Source organism: Chroicocephalus ridibundus, chromosome 9, assembly GCF_963924245.1.
Source record: "Chroicocephalus ridibundus chromosome 9, bChrRid1.1, whole genome shotgun sequence".
In the NCBI taxonomy this organism is placed as follows: domain Eukaryota; kingdom Metazoa; phylum Chordata; class Aves; order Charadriiformes; family Laridae; genus Chroicocephalus; species Chroicocephalus ridibundus.
In genome coordinates, this window is record NC_086292.1 from 38220476 (window position 1) to 38239576 (window position 19101).

General features: G+C 43.7%; 1 protein-coding gene across 3 annotated transcripts in view; it reads right to left on the reverse strand.

Annotated features, from left to right (window-relative positions):
* The window catches only part of FBN1 (fibrillin 1), a 154515-nt gene extending 142545 nt beyond the window's left edge, over positions 1 to 11970 (reverse strand). The window contains exon 1 of one of the 3 annotated variants that reach the window (XM_063345778.1): positions 11761 to 11962. In XM_063345778.1, the coding sequence (XP_063201848.1) occupies positions 11761 to 11930 (170 nt within the window). In that variant the 5' untranslated portion in view covers positions 11931 to 11962. Of the gene's footprint in view, positions 1 to 11760 lie in introns of all 3 variants that reach the window. The other 2 variants (XM_063345779.1, XM_063345780.1) reach the window with 2 other exon arrangements.
* Positions 11971 to 19101: the final 7131 nt, after the last annotated feature.

The following is a 19101-nucleotide window of genomic DNA, read 5'->3' on the forward strand; positions in this document are numbered from 1 at the left end:
TTATTTTAGAGTCACTTATGAACTTGTAAAGCATAACAGGATTTCTGTAATGGTATGGTGCTGAGAGACAGTATGACTGATGCCCAAAGTTTCATCAAAGACGTCCAAAGTAAACAAGAAATTGTTGTCTTCGATTCATGATATGCAAGTACAAATTCAGTAGCAAAATGAGTTGAGTAACTATCAAAAGACATTAGTCATCAACTAGAAAAGTCTTAGAACAGCAGAGAGGAAAAAAGTTCATCTGGAAATTAAGATGATTAACGCTTGAGAGTGATAGGTCTGGCTGATAGCACCTGCATGCACAAAACCAGAAGATATTCTTCTTTGGGAAGAACTGTGGGGAATCTCCCCCCTCGTTATGAAGGTTTTGTCTGTCCTTTCTGCCCGCATCAGCTCCTTCGGATGGACACAGGTGGTCCTGCCCCAGGTCAGCGCTGCGCCAGCCCCAGGCTGGAGCTGCAGCATAGCCTCTGCCTGTCACACACCCTCAAATAAACACTCTCCTTTCTCTGCCGGGCAACACTACGTTGTCTCATGGAAAGGACCAACAGGTCCCATCCCTCCCTTGCTACCCCTGCTCCCAACACAAGGATGCGCGGCTGCCTGGCTCTCTTGCATTGCATGCCATTACCCAGCAACTTGGGGGGAGGGGAGGACGGACTTGTGGAGCAGACACACAAACATAAAATGATGGGAAGCAAATCAGACTACGCCTGGCAGTGCCTTCTTATCAGATATAACCAGGCAAGCGAGGGTACATGACAGCCAAAGAAGAGAGTGAAGTGTTCAAAAGCCCTGTGTGAAGCTGGCAGCGGGGAACACCAGCCAGCGCAGGAACAGCAGGGGCATCTCCAGCACGGTGGCGGTCCTCTCCAGGGCCCCGGCAGAGTCACAGCTGGAGCCCCATGCTGCAGCCTGCCCTGGGGGTGTGCTAATTCTGTATATCCCAGCTCTGCCCTGCCTGTGACCCCTCGAGGAAATTACAGCCCTCTCCCGAAGAAAGCGTTGCCCATCTGCAGCTCCCACGGGAGGAAGAGTTTCTAGCATTGCTGTAAGCAAGGCGTCAGGCGGAAATTTTGTCAGCAGCACTGCCATGCACCGGCCAACGCTGGCGTAAGCCAGGCTGAATCAAACCCAAAGCGTGGGTCTCAAATAAATTAGATGGAGAGACCAGACAGGGTGGGCAGAGAGCAGCTGAGAGAGTAAGAGAGACAGCTGATCACCAGTTACAGCTGAGCTCAGATGCAGGGACACAGAGGAGGGACTCTAATCCTTCCCTCAACTCACTTTTCCTCTCCCTAGGAAAATACACAGGGATTCTTCCTTGCAAGAAAACGTTTAACGAAGGACTTCTATTAACTATTTGGCTGCAGCAGCTAACACATGTTTAACATAATGTAGGGACCCAATTTTCTGGCAGAATAGATACAATTTAAAGCAACATCATCAGCCAATGGTTATTTTTAGAGAAGCCTTTGCCTATTTTCTTCTTACGTGAGTAACATCGGGACCTGCTAAAACTGTATTCAAAATTATTTGCTGATCATTTCCACATAGAACTGGAGTGGTGCTTCCATGCTTGCACTGGGAGTTAAAAAGAATGACAAACTGCACCTGAAAAAACGGTAGGCTGGTCTTAAAAATGTGGTTGTCTAAGTCTGAATTTTACCAACATACTAAGAAATAGTAGCTAAGGCTCCAGAATGTGAAGACAAATAGCTTTTACTAGTAGTTTTCCAGAGACACATAATTGGGTCTATACCTTTTGCTGTAAAACAGATTTACGTACCTTCCTAAACTCCTCAGCATCTCAGAGAAAAATGCTAAAAGCCTAGAGTGGCGCAGCTCTGCTGGCTCCACTGGAACTTCACTCAGCTGAATCGCCACTGAATCAAGAAATTTCCATTGTTAGAGATACTCCAAACCTGAGTGGACATGGCCACGAGCAACTTGATTTAAGCTCACCCTGCGCTGAGCACAGGTTGGACCACACGGCCTTCCAAGGTCCCTCCCCACCTAGATGACAGAAGCCAGGTACTTGGTGCACAAATTAGAGGTTGATACCGAAAGCACCTTCCTTTGCTGCGCTGGTGCCTACCCCCTCCTCCAAGGAGCAGCAAGCAAAGCAGAACCATGAAGGGAAGGTCCAGATCCCAGTGGGACGCAGCAGCTAACAGCTACAGCACGTAACAGGCAGCATTCCCAAGCCACCCACCGCCCTGGCATGTACCATTCTGCACACGAGAGCCCAGTGAAGATGCCTGGTTGTCCTTTGAACTCACCACTTCCAGTGAGCACACCCACAAACTGAGAAACTTCACTGTGCGGATGGGATAGGGCAAAAAACAGACACATCTGCATTTAATATGCATAAGCCTCACTTCCAGGTACCCCAAATACTTTAAACAGGAATTGCTTCTCTGTGGTTTAGCCAAATATTAGAAAACGGGATGTTTTCAGTCACTGTGCCCTTTCTCTTCATTCAGTGAACATTACTAAGAGGACTCTTGAAGCTATTTAGTTCAATTGTATAAAAGCAAAATCTAGGAAACAATGCTAGACTCTGAAAGCAAACACAAAATTTAGCTTCTATTATCCTACAAAGGAGAAGCACGCGTTTTAAAGCAAAATATGCTTTTTTATGTGCAAAGGCTTGTATCTGATGTACTCATTTTTACCATGCAATAAGTGAGCCTGGGTGTTTGTGCCACGCAGAGAGCCTAATATGATAACTATTTCTCACTCTGACAGTAAGGATACCGCTGTCCCAGAATCCTGGCTCAGTTCAACTAAAAAAATAACATTCTGAGCAGCTCTACGGGTGTCTTTGGCTCCGGCCTATGTGCAAGTCAAGAGTTCAAAATGACATGCAAGTTTCCTGCAGCAACACTGAACACTTTTCTAACCCTAACTTCCATCACACTGTGACAGCTAAATACGGCAATCCAACAACAGCATTTGACATTAAGTGAATTCTTCCGCACTTGGTCTGAAAATCTGACCGTGTCTTTCACAGGGACAGACTCATCTAACCTGACAGCCAGGCATTGTTCTCATTCATAGCCAGGGACAGACGCGTTTCTGGCACGTATTCCCTCATTGTTCCACTTGAGAATGTCAGTGGGTCCAGTTCGACACGCAATCTACATGGCTGTGTAAGACATGTAAAGTACAATTATGCCACCACAAAAACTATCTGCTGGGCCAGACAAGCACAGCTGGATAACAGGAGGGATCCAGCAGGTACTTTGCCTGGTAGCCCTAAATAACATCGCATGGGAAACAGATGTAACTGTGGGCTAGGGCGATGCTTAGCTCTCCAGATGTCACTTCCAACAGAGGAACCGGGAGAGACCAGGTTACACCTCCCGTGCCACTGCCCACATTCACCGTATACCTGCTGCTGATGGGGGCAGACCTCTAACACTCTCCCAAGCGAAAGCACACAGGCAAGCTCAGGACCTCCACCAGCCCGTGCCGTGCACTGCGCTGAGCAGCAGCACAGGGACTGGCACGGGGCACACTGGCCAGCCGAGCCCCAGGGCTAGCCATCCCCTTGTTGAGGCTTTCCCAGAGGCTGCGGGATGAGCTGGTGCTATCCACAGTCTCCACCTCGGAGCAACTGCAAGCATTTAGGGAGTCTCATAAACATGACACTTGTATCAAGACTTGTCAGTTAACACCCTTAGATGTTAAGCAATGCCATTAACCTGTGTTTTAAAGTGTTCTCCCTTAGGCTACTGGAAGATTTATTTTAGGTAAGATAGCAGCATTTCTGCTCCTCCCTTCACAACACATTGTATCCTACTTACCCTCCTACCCATCCTTGCTGGGACAGTAATACTGTCCTTTCAAAAGGCCAGTTACCTGCATGTCTGCCAGAAGGCAACAGGAAAACCCTGCTGATAGGATCCCACTGTTTCAGTTCACCTCATCCCTAGCAGCCACTGCTAATTTACACTGTCTACAGGGAAGAGAAAAAGATGAAATACCAGAGGCGGGGGGGGAGGGGGGGGGTAGGGTAGCACGGGGGGAAAGGAGAAAAGAGAGGGAAAAAATGTTCCTGAAAGGAAACAAATTTTAGTTTGAAACCTCAGCCGAACATCACTGGATAGTCTGATGTCCTCCAGCAAAACATGAGAGAGAGGGAAACTTGAAAAAGAGGATGAAAATGATTAAGACTGTAGACAAAAGAACTGTGGCTTCATTTGGTATTTCTGAGGCTTTAATGGTCATGAATCATTTCATAAAATGAGAAGTAGAAGGGAAAACAGCAGATTCTCCAGCAAGTCAACATTCAAAATATTCTTCCAGATAAAAGCTAGAACTCTTTCATACTTCAATGAAGATCTATAAGCAAAACCAGAAGGCACAGGTTTTAGTCTAACGGGCTACGTTCTACCTCCCAATGTACCTTCCAAAGAGCCCAACTTTACTGAACTATCACAAAAAAAGAAAAATATTCTTCTCCTACCTCTATCTGCACATCAACCTGAGCATGAACAAGGCTATTCAGTAGGTCTGAAATCCTTTGTAAAAATAAATAAATAAAACTGATGTGGGAAAGGCAGAATGGACGAGAAAACAACTAAAGGAGACATCCACAATACAAATATATTTTCCAACACAGTGCGATGGTTAATCAGAAACACTCCAGGCCACAATTGTTCCATTCTACAAAAATATTTACTGAGTCTGGGGAGTAAGACCAAAGCAACACACACGCATCTGTATCCTCTTCGTCTTTAGGGTTCAGCAGGGAGATGAAGAAGAGGAACAAGATGGAAGGTGATCTTATTGCAAAGCAAAAAAGCTAATGATTAATTTCTTGCTATTCCCATATGTACACACTCAAAGATCCCTAGCTCCTAAAGTCTTGTTTAAGTAGAGATGGCCTTCTATTAGCCAACATCTACTACACTTCTATCAAGACGAAGTTTTCCTGTGATCCATGTGGCTAAATAGTTTGGGTCTGGCATTTTGGGTAGTACTATTCTAATGATGACAAGCTGCTGAGCCCATGAACGTATTTAAAGTGACCCTTGTCAAAACTTGTATCGAAGTTCATTTATATAAAACATTCAAGTTTGCAGGACGGAAGATGAATGACAATGAAAAAGACTGTCCTAAGTGAGCCACACTGCTGAACAACATACGACAGGAAAGGAAAATAAGCATACAGGAAAACAGAAGCTGCAATTTTATTCAATAAGGATCATTGTAAATGAAGCAGACAGATGGACTGTCCCTGCCAAACCCTAACCCAGCGATCCTCCCATTGCTCCCAAATAAACTGAGAGCAGCCCTGTCCTTACTTCAAGTCTGCATCCTCAAGCCCAGTATAGCCCCAGAGGTTCTGGCACAGTGGTGTGAAGCTGCACACAGAGTAACTTACCCAGTTAACAAGGCAAACTGGGGGTCTGAATTTGGTGAACAACTTGTGGAACCACCACTGAACACAAAATGTATCCCGTGCTGGCTAACAATGGGGGGAGAAGTCGACTTTTATAAACCATAAATGGGCTTTTAATTGAGGAAAGTGCAGCCGTGGTTAATGTCCCAGCCATGTGCTGCAGGCTGCTTCTGCCCTCTCCAACTAGTTCTCTCTGGAAACCTGCCTGTACCCTGCTGCAACCAGACACACTCTTGGCAGGTGCCGTTCTTCTCCCCAACACTTTATGCCTCCAGTTTCTACAGACTGAACACCACCTGTCCCCCCTCAATAAAAGTTCAACCAAACACCAACCAACTGAGATCAGAAAGCTTCCAGAAAGACAACGCTGCTCAAAAGATGAGACAATTCCATCACGTACCCAAGGAAGAAATTATCACCTAGAACACAAGGAAAGAAACAAAGCGCAGTCCATGACGTCTCTTGTTTTCTGAGTAAGAGCTGTAGCATAAAGGTGTTTCTAACCTGACAAGCAATTAAGTCATAGCCACAATCAGCCTTACACAGGACCCTTCAGCATGAAGGGCAGCAAGGTGGGACACAAAGTGGCAAACCCGTCGTGAAATTCTCTGCTCACTCCATACACAAAACACAAACCCATCACAGGCCAGTTGTGACCCATCCTGCAGCATCTGGGTCAGCGTATCAGGTCAGCCCGATATAGCCAAGAGCTATGCAGACCAAAATAAATAAATAAATTAATTAAAGAAATAAAAAAAAAGGAGAAGAAAGGCAAAGAACTACATCCAGTCCTGATCTTCAGTGTGTCACCTTGTCAAAGTGGTGCGTGGTGACAGGAAACCTGCTTTGCCTAAGTCCCCTGAGCCAATTTTACAATATTTTCAACACAAACATGTTTCATATAGTACGTCAAGAATGCTGTTATACTGTATATTGGAGCCTTTTTCCTCTGTTTGCTGTATTTGTGGCTTACTAACATCAAATGGGGAAAAAAAAAGTATTTCTTTAATGCATTTTTTGTGGGGTCCAATTCAAATTTCAAACAACAGACACATGGCGCTTCAAAATCATTTGTGCCCAGCCACAATATAATACAAGAAAAGATCACAGAAGAAAAGACTGGCTAAGCAGCTGGTAACAGAATCACGTGTGCCTAAGACACTCACCAGTGAAAAGGGAGACTACAACAGTACCCACCGAAAGTTTTAACCATAGGATCGTTTTTCACTGGCATGCCCAAAATGAATCGAGTCCTAATTCTGTGCTACAAACTATGCAGGCCCAGAAGCCTATCCCCATAAATCATAAACCAGAATTGTGATTCAGACCATGCCTTTTAAAGAGATGGCGTCCAAGTGACAGGATTTGGAGAGTACAAGGACTACACGGGCCTGAAGGTTATTTACCTTTTACTGTTTTTCTTCAGACTGAAGAACACCATGGAACTATAACAAGAATGCTAGTACGGGAGCTTTGCGTTGCTACTGGCTCTGGATAAAGCAATCCAGTACAGACTACTGTCAGACAGCTTTCGTTAAATGCATCTAAAAATTTACATGTAGTATTTAAATACTGCAAGATGTTATTGAAACCTATTATGGTAGCCAGGGGAAGACATCTATATGATCAGAATTGAAAATAATTCCCTCTTTAAATATTAGCCCTTCAGCAAGTGTTAATAACAGATAATTCCAGCCACAGAACGGATTCCGAGCTGGCTTCTTGCTTGATTCTGTCTGTATTCCCTACTCCTCACCCATACATCCTGCTCCCCAGAGAAAGTCACACCTACAGCAAATCACATCATATAGTCTTACTGAAAGAAAGGAAACAGATACGTGAGACAGACTGCCAAGATCTATGAACTCATTTCACTCTAGAATTAGATTTCCATGGACAGTGTAATAAAAAAAAAAAAAAATGTATCACAAAATAAATAGAGTCTCAGTGGTGCAGAATCTTAACGCCATGTGTAGTTGCCAAGGACTTCAGGTTTTGCATTAGGATGCACTGGCATAGAAGTTCTTCATCCTCCATGCAGGCTTTACCCCATAGGGCGCAGAGGGCTGGACGGAGCTCGGCCATGCCGCCTGGAAGCCAGGTGAGCGTTCCAGCACATCAGGTATTACAGCAACTTGCATGTTTTTTTTAATTAAGATTTTTATTCCCAAGTATTCGGGCTGCCTCCTGCTCACAGAGTGACACTGACAAGGTGTGGCACCAGCAGCTGGCCAGAGGTGGGCAGGCCAAAAGTGGTAAGAAAAATGTTTGAGGTTTTTCAGTATAAACCAATATTTACCGGTATGGAAAGTCTGCTTTCCTTCAGCAGGCTTTCAGTGGCAAATATTGGTTTAAAACGAAAACCAGAAGCCTTAATTATATAGTTGAATACTGGAATTATGTTATAGATTACAAGATTTATTCTATTTCAGGGGGCAGCGATGCATAAAAAGGGTCAAACCCAACCGAGCTTACTCAAGTAAGCACATCAGTATACCTGTGGACTTCATTTGGGCTGACCCTAAGAAATTGGTCCAAAAAACCTCAATCCCATGGTGAATACCTCTAATTCAAGAGTTTTATGAAACATTTTTGAGCCAATTATTCTGTTCTGCAATATTCACTATCATTTCAACTCAATAAAACCAAAGAAATTAAATAATTCTTGAACAAATGCATTTAATTAGTGTCTTAATTAGAGTCATATCACAATTCAGCTATCTTGAAGAAATTCCAGTTCTTTTAAAATTTCCACTGTGCTATTTGTTAGGCAAGTAATTGCTTTCTTGGCCATTATACTGAGAAGAGACCGATAAACTTGCTTAAAATATTATTAAGAACTCACTGATCCTCATTAGCGTTTGAGGTCTTTGTCTATCATCATCAGAAAATGGGAAATCTTAATGAATTCTAAGATCTTTAAGCACTATACTTCTTGTATTCAGTCAAGCACCAATCAAATCACCAGTAAGTTATTTTTTACTTTATATTCGAATGACTGAATCGTATATAAATGATTAACTTCAAGCATCTATTTTTTTGAAAAGAACTTCCCATTCATGGCCAATTTTGTAAGTTTTACTTCTTTAGAAGCTGATGCTACATTCTTAGGTGTTTAAGGGCGTGAGGATAATGGCTCAATGCCTTATAACTCAATTCATTAAGATTTGTGTGAACGTTTGGGGGATCCAGAGGATAAGTGTCTCAGTAACAGCTTATCATTTTAACTTCCTGAATCACAATGGATTCCAGCAACGTTTCCATGAATGGAGAATCTAGTTGTATTTTGAAATAATTGCTGCCTTTATTCTGATTGCTTTCTGATAACTTAGAGGCACCAGGCACCAGCACATAAACACACTTTGCCTTAGACCAAACATAGATGGCATTACAAGGACCAATCGCTGATTGCTAATGCCTTCATAGCTGGACAAACTCAAACTACATAAGCAGCAAGCTTAAAGTCTTTAAACAAGTACATAAGAGGCATTTCCACATAATTTATAATTATTAAAGTTAAAATATACTTCTAGAATCATGTTATATGTTCGGACAGCTCACTGGCGTAAACAACGAGGCAAAGGTCACAAGGACGAAGCAACCATCTCCTGCAATCAACAGCTTGCACTAAAAAATGTTAAGTGGGAAAAATCATGAGAACTGAAACAGATCTTGGGCTTCTTCATTTTAACATACAAGACCAGTATTCGCACAGAGACTAACCTCGAGACTTTTAAACACTAAGACTCTCAATAGTGATTATAATCAAACACACAAAAAGTTTAAATGTAAAGGGTTTTCTCTAAAAATTTATCCCCATGCTTCCACAATCAGAGCAAGAGTTCATTGCAAAAAGAAAAAAAAAAAGTCTTAGTCAACTACAATAACACAAGAATGAAGTTTCCCAGCATCTGTTATGACTTGTGTTACAACTCTCAGATTCCCAAATGCATTTGTACTGATGAACAAGTTAAAAAAATAGTATGTCTTCTTGTAAAATCGTATTTTTAGCATTTTAGTCCTTCAATAACAATGAATTCTCCTTGTCTAATGTATATACAGTTCCTGTACATTCAAAATATGTTTTCCATCTGGCTTTCCAAAGAACCGGTTCCAACCTTGTCTGTTAAAATGACAACTCTTTTTATTCATATTGTACAGTACCGTACCACACCTAAGGAAGTGCTCACAATTTCTAAACTGGAAATATGCAGCAGGATTCACCCAACACTGACAAAGATGACTGGGTGTTAACAATCTCCTCCAAGCAATTTTGGAACTCTACAGTCAGCCTCAAATGAGAGTTACTGAAAAAGGTCTAACAAGCAACCAAACTAGTAATTTGTTTTGTCTTTACTGTATCTCAGATCATCTGGCAAATTATGACGTTCTTGTTAACAACCTGCTTCCCAAGGGTACTCATTCAGATTTGGAATATTCCAAAAAATTGAGCATGACATGAGATACCTAAAATTGATATTGCCATTATCTCTAGATTTACAGATTACTAAGTAGATATGTAGCTCATAGGTAATACACAATAAAAGCAAGAATCATTGCAAAGTATGTAATAAATTGAAGGCTTCAGTTAAACTTAAGAATCGACTCATAGGGCTAAATACTCACCCTAACCCATTTTAGATTCCAAAAGTCATTAACACTTGAAACATCATCTCTTGATGCAGTATTGTTACTGTCTAAACAGCACAGTTTTAGAACAACAATTACATTCACCAAAGAAATTTTATCCTCAATTAATGTGCCTCTAACTCCCCCCCAGCCAGCACACGTGTGCTAGATGGCATACTCCGTCCCACTGCTCAGAAAATGCTGTTTGTTAGTTCAATATCAACCCAGAGTTCTAGAATGAGAAAGTTTATTAAAACATCCTGAAGAATAAAGGCTCTTTCTAGTAAATACTTCTCTTTATCATCTTTTATTGCTTGCAATCAGTCCTACAAACTTCACTGCATGTCCTCCTCGCTTCCTAGAATAGTTTTTGTCACAGGAAGGATCTGCTTTGCCCAACTATTTCTCTTGTGACAAGGTATTAGGAAATGAAACAAGAGAGTCTGACCCTACAAAATTGGATCCTTGAAAAAATAATACCGATAGCTTTCATCTGTTTTTGCAACGTGAGGGCCTAAAAACATAAACCTTTTCCAATCAGACAAGTACAAAAAAATGCCAAGATTGCAAATCTGAATATAAATAAAAAGTACTACACAAGTATGAGGAAGTTACCAAGAAATTAAAACATATTCATCAAGGCCTCTAAAAATAAAGATGTAATAGCTCCTTTTTGAGGAAATCAGGAAAAGAAAGAAAATATCTCGCATCCCTTACTGAAGTATAATTATCTCCATATAATTTTTGCTACGTTTGTGCTTTGCCTGATGAGTGAAAAATCTGGCTATGGGCTGAAGAGGTGCATCAGAACACCTGAAAAAGGAAATCTCTTTTTTTCTTCCAATATTGCAAGCTTTTCACCTTTACAGCAAACTAAGTTTTCAACTGCACACACACGCAATGCCTTTCAGCTGACTTAACAACTATTTTTGCATTGGAAAGGTGTTCCATTAGAATTTGGAAAACAGTTTGCCTGACACAGATTTACCCTTTAGAAAACCACTCTGCTAAGCATGTACCACAACGTTTCATAATGATTTTAAACTCTTGCATGCTTGGGCTCACTCAGACTAGTTCTAGATAGCTCCGATAGAAAAAAGTGGTGCCTATGCTTCCCCCCCATCATCCCCAGGTCACAAGGAACACCAGACAAGCAAAGACAGTCCACTTGAGCGCAAAAGATGCACATGGCAAAAGGTTTAAGGTGGAGAGGAGAGAGGACAGCTAATGGAAAGGGCATGCCGTGGTCTCCGGGCCTCATCGCTATTCTGCTTTATGCAAAGCAGAAGTCCGGGACGCGGGAGGAATGCACAAGCCCGCAGTGCGCCTTCATCTATGTCCTTCCCAGAAACTAAATCAGAGACCTCCGAGCTGCAGCGGCTCATCCTCACGAAGCGTCACCCACCCAAAGGCGAAGCAAAGGGCTGCAGCACGCAGGGGACCCAGCACCCTGCCCCGCCGGGAGGTCCCGGAAAGGCGGCGGGGCTCCGCGCTCCCTGCGCCGCCGCTACCCGGGGATGCTGCGGGCGGTGTCCGGCGCCCCCCAGCCCAACCAACCCTTTTGCGGGGAGTCGGGGAGCTCTCCCACCCCCACCAGCTCCCACCACAACGGGGCAATGGATATAGATGCGCGTACACACACACGTACACGGACAGACCCGCGCCCGCTCCCCGCACCGCGGCACCCGGGGGGGGGGGACCGGCCCCGCACCTACCCCTTGAGCGCGTCGTGCCCGCCGCCGCCCTGCCCTCGCCTCTTGGCCCGGCTGGCCCGGCTCTCCTTGGCGCTCGCCCCCTCGGCGTGCCCGGCGGCGGCGGCGCCCGCCTGGGACGCCCACAGCACGGCAACTCCCAGGGCGAACCCCAGCAGCCGCCCCCGCCACATCGCGTCCCCCGAGCCCCCGGGCTGCGAGCGGCCGCCTCCTCCTCCTCCTCCTCCTCTCCGCCGCCGAAGTCCGCCGGTCCCCGCCGCCCTGTCTCCGAACAGCGTCTCCAAGGCGAGCTGCGAGGGGAGAAACGGAGAGGAAGGAGGGGATGTTATGGGACCAAGGAAAAGCGGCCGCGGCCGCCCCGCGCCCCCCGCCGCCAGCCCCCGCGCCCCGGCGCCGTCGGCCCCCGGCCAGCCCGGCGCTTGCCCGCCCGCGGGAGGCGGCGGCGGCCGCGGGGGATGGCGAGGGGCTGCCCGGAGCCGCGCGGACTCTACCTTCCCTCCAACAGCATCCGCGGGGGCTCCCGCTCCCGCACCCGCCGCGGACAGCCCGCGGCCGCCACCGCTCCCGGAGCCGCAAGCGTCTCCGGGGCATGAACCCTCCCCGGCTCCCCGAGCCGGGCACCGCGGCGAGCCGCGGCGGCCGGAGCGCGGTGCCCGGCCGGGGCAGGGAGCCCCGCGCCCAGCCCGCCCGCCCCGGGAGAACCCGCTGCGAGGGGCGCGCACCCGCTGGAGCCGCCGCCGCCGCCGGCTGCCGTTCCCGCTGCTGTTCCAGCTGCGGCCGCTGCACCGACCGCTGCTCCAGCTGCGGCTCCAGCTGCCCCCTCCCTCCCTCCCTCCTCCTCCTTTTTCCCCTCCTCTCTCCCCCCCCTCCTCTCCTCTTCAAGTATCGCCCGCGCAACACTTTCTCGCGAGAGAGAGGTACATATAAATGTCCCCCCACCCCCGAACCGCCACCCCGGGGGCTCCGGGGCGGCTACGACGGCGGGAGGTTGTCGGCGGGTCACCTGCGACCCGGGGCCGGGGGAATGCTGTGCCCGCAGGGAGCCCCACGGTCCCCCCCGGCAGGAGGGGGCTCTGCCGGCGGCCAGCGCTGCCTGCTCAGGTCACCCCGCGGGTCCCCGGCTCCCACGGGGGCAGAAGCATTAACCTCTGGGCCAGACTTAAGGCTAAGCAGAGTAAGGGCGTAACACAGGATTGGGGGGGAACTGAAGGAAGTGGACGCCCGTACCTCCATCTAAAAAAGGTCTGTGTCCTAGAGGTGCAGTATTTTTCATCTATGTAGTAGCTTAAAACCATAATAGTATGTTTCCCTTATAAGGCAAAACAGCAACGATGTTGGCTTTACCTTAGAAAGTGCATTATTCATTCTGCAGCAGCCTCTAGCAACCAGCATGGCACAGCCACCGACGCACCGAGCTCCTACATCTCCACAGCCAGCTCCAGAACAAATGCATGTCTCATCCTTACCAAGGAAAGGAAATAAAGACCTGCAGGTTTTATTTTTGCTTTTGGGTTTTTGTCCGTGACCACCTCTGGTAAGGCTGATTTAGAAATCCTTAAGAAAAGCAAACCACTACCAGATCTGGAAAGGTAGAAAGTTTTAATCCTGAAGTAATTTGGGGTGGGGGGAGGATAGTTAATATTTACATACTCCGGTCAGGTAGATCTATACCAGGATTATCCCATTTCAACATAGACAGAAAATATAAAACCAAAAAAAGCAAACCTATTAGAGCAAAAGTAAGTCATATTTATGCGTTGTGCTGCTCCTTCCTTATAAATATTTTTGTCAGAAATGTTGGATTTCCTAATTTGCGGGTATTTTCATCTTTTTGTTAGCTTCAGGCAGGTGCCGAGGGTGAATGGTTCTGTATTATTGAACTGATATAGCAAAAGCTCAGCTGCAGAGTTTTATAAGCAAGCAGCTGACCGACCACCCACCCACCGCAGCTGCCAAACCACCCTGCCCAAAGATAAGTGCATGGTGTATCACATACCACTCCTACATGGTACTTCCTACTGTAAGATTCCCTATCCAGTCTCTGTTTACAGCTGAAATGTAATGGTGACACAAGATATGACAGATGCTATTTGAAATACATAGTTTGAATTGGTTTATAGTAGTTTTTACATTATGTATATGAATACGCATTATCCTTCTAAACGCACATACAAGTATTTAAACTAGTACAGGAAATGCTGCATTTGTGTGTACTCACCACCACAACAGCATTCCAATCATTTTGGCTGATTTTTATCATCAAGGAAAGTGGTGGATTCTGCAAATTAACAAAAACAGTCATTTGATTTTGACCATTCTAGTGTCCCTATCTAACAGTTTAATGTGAAAACTTCCAGATGGACAATTAAAATACACATGAAATGTAGATGTGCAGTGAAATGCTATGAGATACTGGCATGAGAAAAAAGTAACGGGATTCAGAGTATGGCTCTTCACTGTGTCCGAACAAGGCCCAAGACAGTAGCAACCCAAAACTTATACCACTATTTTGTGACTTGTGCAAAATTAATCAAGGGAATTAACTTTAATTCCGCATGCAGAATATTACTGATTTGCATTTGGCACCACAGAAGCAGAAATTAGGGATTTTGATAAATGCAAAATGTTGGTTTTCCTGCTACAATCTGGATGGAGAACTAGGAATTTGATTTTTTGAAAGTTTTCTTGTTTGTCTGCCATGTAAGCAGACAAAAATACGATTTTTTTACGCTTATGCATGTTGAAGAGACAATATAGCAGTGTGTGAAGGATTTTGTATTTCTTTTGCAGTGTCAAATTAAAGTTTGCTCAGAAAAGAAAAGAGACCAGGATAAAGGTGATAGTAACTGTCCCTGCTATTAAGAAATCCAGGACATGGAGTACATGGATATACACTTCGCTTCCTTCACTCTCATCTATGTGTACAGCAAAATCTAAACATTTATTTAGTGAATATGGAGGTAAATAAGTTTAAACCAAACCACTGCAGAAAAGTGTTGTCAGATATTTACTAATTACGTTTATAACATGAAGATAGAATTTACTACTGGTAAACAAAAGTGAGTTATGAAAGGAATTCTGGGTTACTATTTACTCAAACATTCTTTTGGTTTCAACATTTTCCGTTTTAACCACTTTAATTTTCTGGATGAGCTACCAGAAAAATATCTAGTCTGTGTCACAGGTTAATGGGATGATTTTCTCATAGCTTCTAGGACATTTTATGATGTATCATTTGGTATCTTGCACAGTTGCAGAAATGTGGATTACACTGTATGAAGTAATGTTACATGATATGTGGGTTGTCCGTTAATTAATCTGGTGAAATATGTAGCGCATCGTCAGCTTCTAGTGTGTCATTTCAAAGACTATGCTTATACATTAGAAGAATTAAATTGTTGACAGCTTTAGAATAGTGCCCACCTGAGTTCTCAAACCACTAGAAAAATACAGTGTCACAAGCAAAAGACTTAAAACAACTTCTGCTCTCTGCTGCTGAGCAGAGCTACTCATAAGGGTCAGCCACACACTTTCCCACAGCACTTGAGCCTTTGCAAACATTTGGACTCTGAAGAACATCAAGACAAACAGATCCCTATGTGGCCTCCAAAACACTTGTCATCCACTCAGAAATTTCACTCAAGAAAAAAACAAACAAAGAAGCAATTCCGATGATCTAGTTGATCACTGTTTCGCATGACGAACAAAAAACTGAACTCTTAGATTAACTGACATCCAGAAGCTCAGTAATATTTTAGCTCCTTGATCAAACCCTGGAATCAAACCCAGAAATACGAGACATCAAGAACAAGGCATATCACATCATTGCTACATGCATCGCGGAATTTGCCGTAACACGTAAACAGCTATTTTTCCCCACAATGCTGATTCTCCCCTATGATTTTGAGGCTCTTATAACTGTATCTTGGGGAATGTGGATGGCATGGATTGTGGTGACAGGGCCCAAAATCAGGGGAGGATAATTTTAAGTAGATTGATTATATTAGGGAATGATAGAGAAGACCTAGACTACCTTTTGCAGTTAGGTGTCAGCTTGGAAGCAGTGATCCTAAATATTTACATAACTACACACATGAGCTTTAAATCAGGTCCAGTACATCCCTCTAGTAGAAGACATGCTCCTAGTTAGCCATGCCTTAATGCATCTCCCTGTGCTTATTGACCTCGTGTACATAAATCATTTTCTACAGTGGCTAGTTTACTAAAATTTAACTGATTCTCGGAGAAATACCTGTTTGTCCTGCTATTCCATTTTCATAAAGGCATTGAAGTCTTCAGTGCTGGCGATCTTTGTGTCCAGCAGCAGTGATGCAAAGTACTGGTCTTCCTCCTTCCTGGCCTTTACCAAGCTGGTCCTTGTCATCTTACACAAATGTTCCTTCCTCTCCTCCTGTAGGATGCTTATCAGAATTTTCATATCTTAGACAAATTGCTTTAAACCATTGCAAACAACAACACCAAAAAATTTTCCCACTGGAAGTACTGAGAGAGAGTTGGGAGTTCGTTTCATTTAGGTTTATTTCAATTTATATGAACTTTTGCAATAATTGTATTTTTTGATCTGTAAATTTACTCCAACACAAGTGAGCAAAAATAAGTATGTCCATCTTACATATTTCTTTATTAAGAAAGCCTTGATTATGCCAATGAAAACAAGTAGTGTGGGAAAGTTTTGGTGTGTGTATTTTTTTAAGTACATTATAAGCACAAACAGTAATTACATCCAGACAACCAATTAACTGGTTTAAATCTAAAAAAAAAAATAAAAAAAATTAGGTAATTAAAAATAAAACAAACCCATTTTTCTTAATGCTGTTTGGTCAGACAAGCTGTGATAACTAGCTATGAAATCCATTAATGATAGTTTTGGGGGACAAATTTCACTTAAAACTTTTACTTCATTTTTACAAATGGTTTTATTTGAAGTTTTCGTCTGTCAGCTGAGTTTATAATGATGGAGAAGGAAATCCAACCTACATTAGCATATAATTCCCTAATTTGTGATACTGTGCAAAGTGTCAGAGTAACGTTTCTGTAATATTATAAGAACTGAAAGAAGGTCTCTCTTGGCTCAGACATTAAGGGCTGATGTTCTTCTGGGGAAAATCCAGTATTTTATCTTGGTTGTATCCTAGATGACCATAAACCTTTTACATTTCATACGGATTCAGAACACATCTCACCTACTTATGCCTGTATGGAATAGTTTAAGCACAGAAGTTATGTTGTTTTAAACAAAACAATCCCTTTGATTTATGAGAAATTTTGATATCACCCCACCAAAAATTGTAGAAGTCAAACAATAATTGGATTTGTCCTTACTAAGATCTGAATGAAACAGATGCTCTTACTCCTCTGAAGCAGCTGGATTCTTCAGTATCAGTGACAGAGAAAGCACAAGGAAACTCAAGAGATGCCCAAATTCAGACACCCCCCCTTCTCAGTACTATTTTTTGGAAAAGTTCTGTACAACATTCATAGCTATTTTCTTTTCTAAAACTAGGTCTCACTTGAAATCAGTCCTTACCTAGTACAAGTGAAACTGCTATCTCCATTTACTGAAGACACGTGAGATTACATTAACAGAGGTATTCATCGGGGTCCCGAAGAAAAGATAACTAAACCAGAAGAAATCCTATGACTTCCTCCAGGCTGTCCTCCAGGAAGGGGAAGCACAACTTATTTTTCTAAGACTAGTGTTGAATGGAAATATAACTAAAATACAGTGGAATGGATTTTATTTTTTTTAAATCCCAGTCCAATAACAAGACATACCTCGACACGTATTAATTCTGTGCATACAGCTAGAAAACCTAAAGTTTAACAATAGCAATTGTGTCTTTGATTTTAAAAGAAACATTTTAATCCAGCCTTAGTGCAAGAAAAGGAAACACATATACTGATTCTTTCTGTCAGCTATAACCCTGTCAAATTTAAGGGGAACTTTGCCAGAGTAACAGTCGCAAGCCGAGTTTCCTCAATCTTATATTTGTCCCAGATGACCTCTTAAATCCCACCTGTAAGCTCAGAAGCAAAGTGAAACAAATTTCGTGGCTTAGCATGAAATGCCAACTGCTGGGTGAATTTTCAGGCTAAGACATTGAGCAAAACGGATATCGCTTTTTATTAGAATTAATACATTCCAAGTGGGTGGAAATCAGTAACTAGGAGCTTCTTCTTGTAGTTCTCATTTATGCAGAACTCCCTACTGACTCGAACAAAGACAGCTGAATCAGGCCCTACATTCCTTCAAACATTGTGTCAGCAAGGGATTGGGTGTCTCTGCCTCTGTTTTCCATCCCAGTGTTCCTCTAGCTATGAGATGTCTCCGTTGATAGGGAGTTGCCCCATGATGCAGTTGAAATAATAAAATAGGTAATAAGAGACCAGGGATTAGACTCTGAACCCACCACATTCCATTTGCAAGGCCCTTCCTTTGAGAAATAACACGATGAGAGCATTGCATACAGCTCTCATAGAATCAATGATGAATTTAGGTTCAAAGGGACTTGCGGAGGTCATTCGGTGCAGCCCCTTGCTCAGAGCAGGGCCAACTGCTGCTCAGGCCCTATCCAGCCGAGTTCTGAATATCTCCAAGGATGGACACTCCACATTTCTGGAGTAACCTACTCTATTGTTTTACCACCCTCATTGTGATTAATTTTTCTTGATACTTAGTAGGAATTTCCCTTGCTAGAATTTGGGCCTGTGCCTCTCCTCCTCCCACTGCTCACCACCCAGCAGATTCAGGCTCTGTCTCCTCTGCACTCTGAAGACAGCAGTAAGATCCTCCTTAACCTTTGCTGCTTAAATCTTAATGAGCTCCTCTCCTTAGAGGGCTTTGCTTTAGCCCCTAACCATGCTGGTAGCTCTCTGCCAGGCATGTTCCAGGTGTCAATGTTTTTTGGGTTTAGTTTTGGGGTTTGGGGGTGGTTTGGTTTTTTTTTGTCCCAGGGTGCTCAGAGCTGGATACAGTACTGCAGATACAGTTTCTCCAGTACCAAAGGAGGGGAAAAATCCCTTCCCTCCACTGTCTGGTTACACTCCCACCAATACAGCCCTATATGCAGTTGGCCGCCTTCACTGCAAGGGCTCGTGGCCGACTCCCACACAGTAGCAACGAGTCTCCAGCCAGGGACTAGTTCAGTACAGCTCTGATCTGCACTTTCCTTTATTCAGTGACTTTCCAAAGGCTGACTTAATTTCCTCAGGTTTTCTAGATACCAGTAAATTAAGTGAGACAATCTAACCTAGAGTCTGTGATTTCTTACTGGGTATAAAAATCATTTGGGGATTTTATTTTTTTTTTTAAATTTTTTTTCC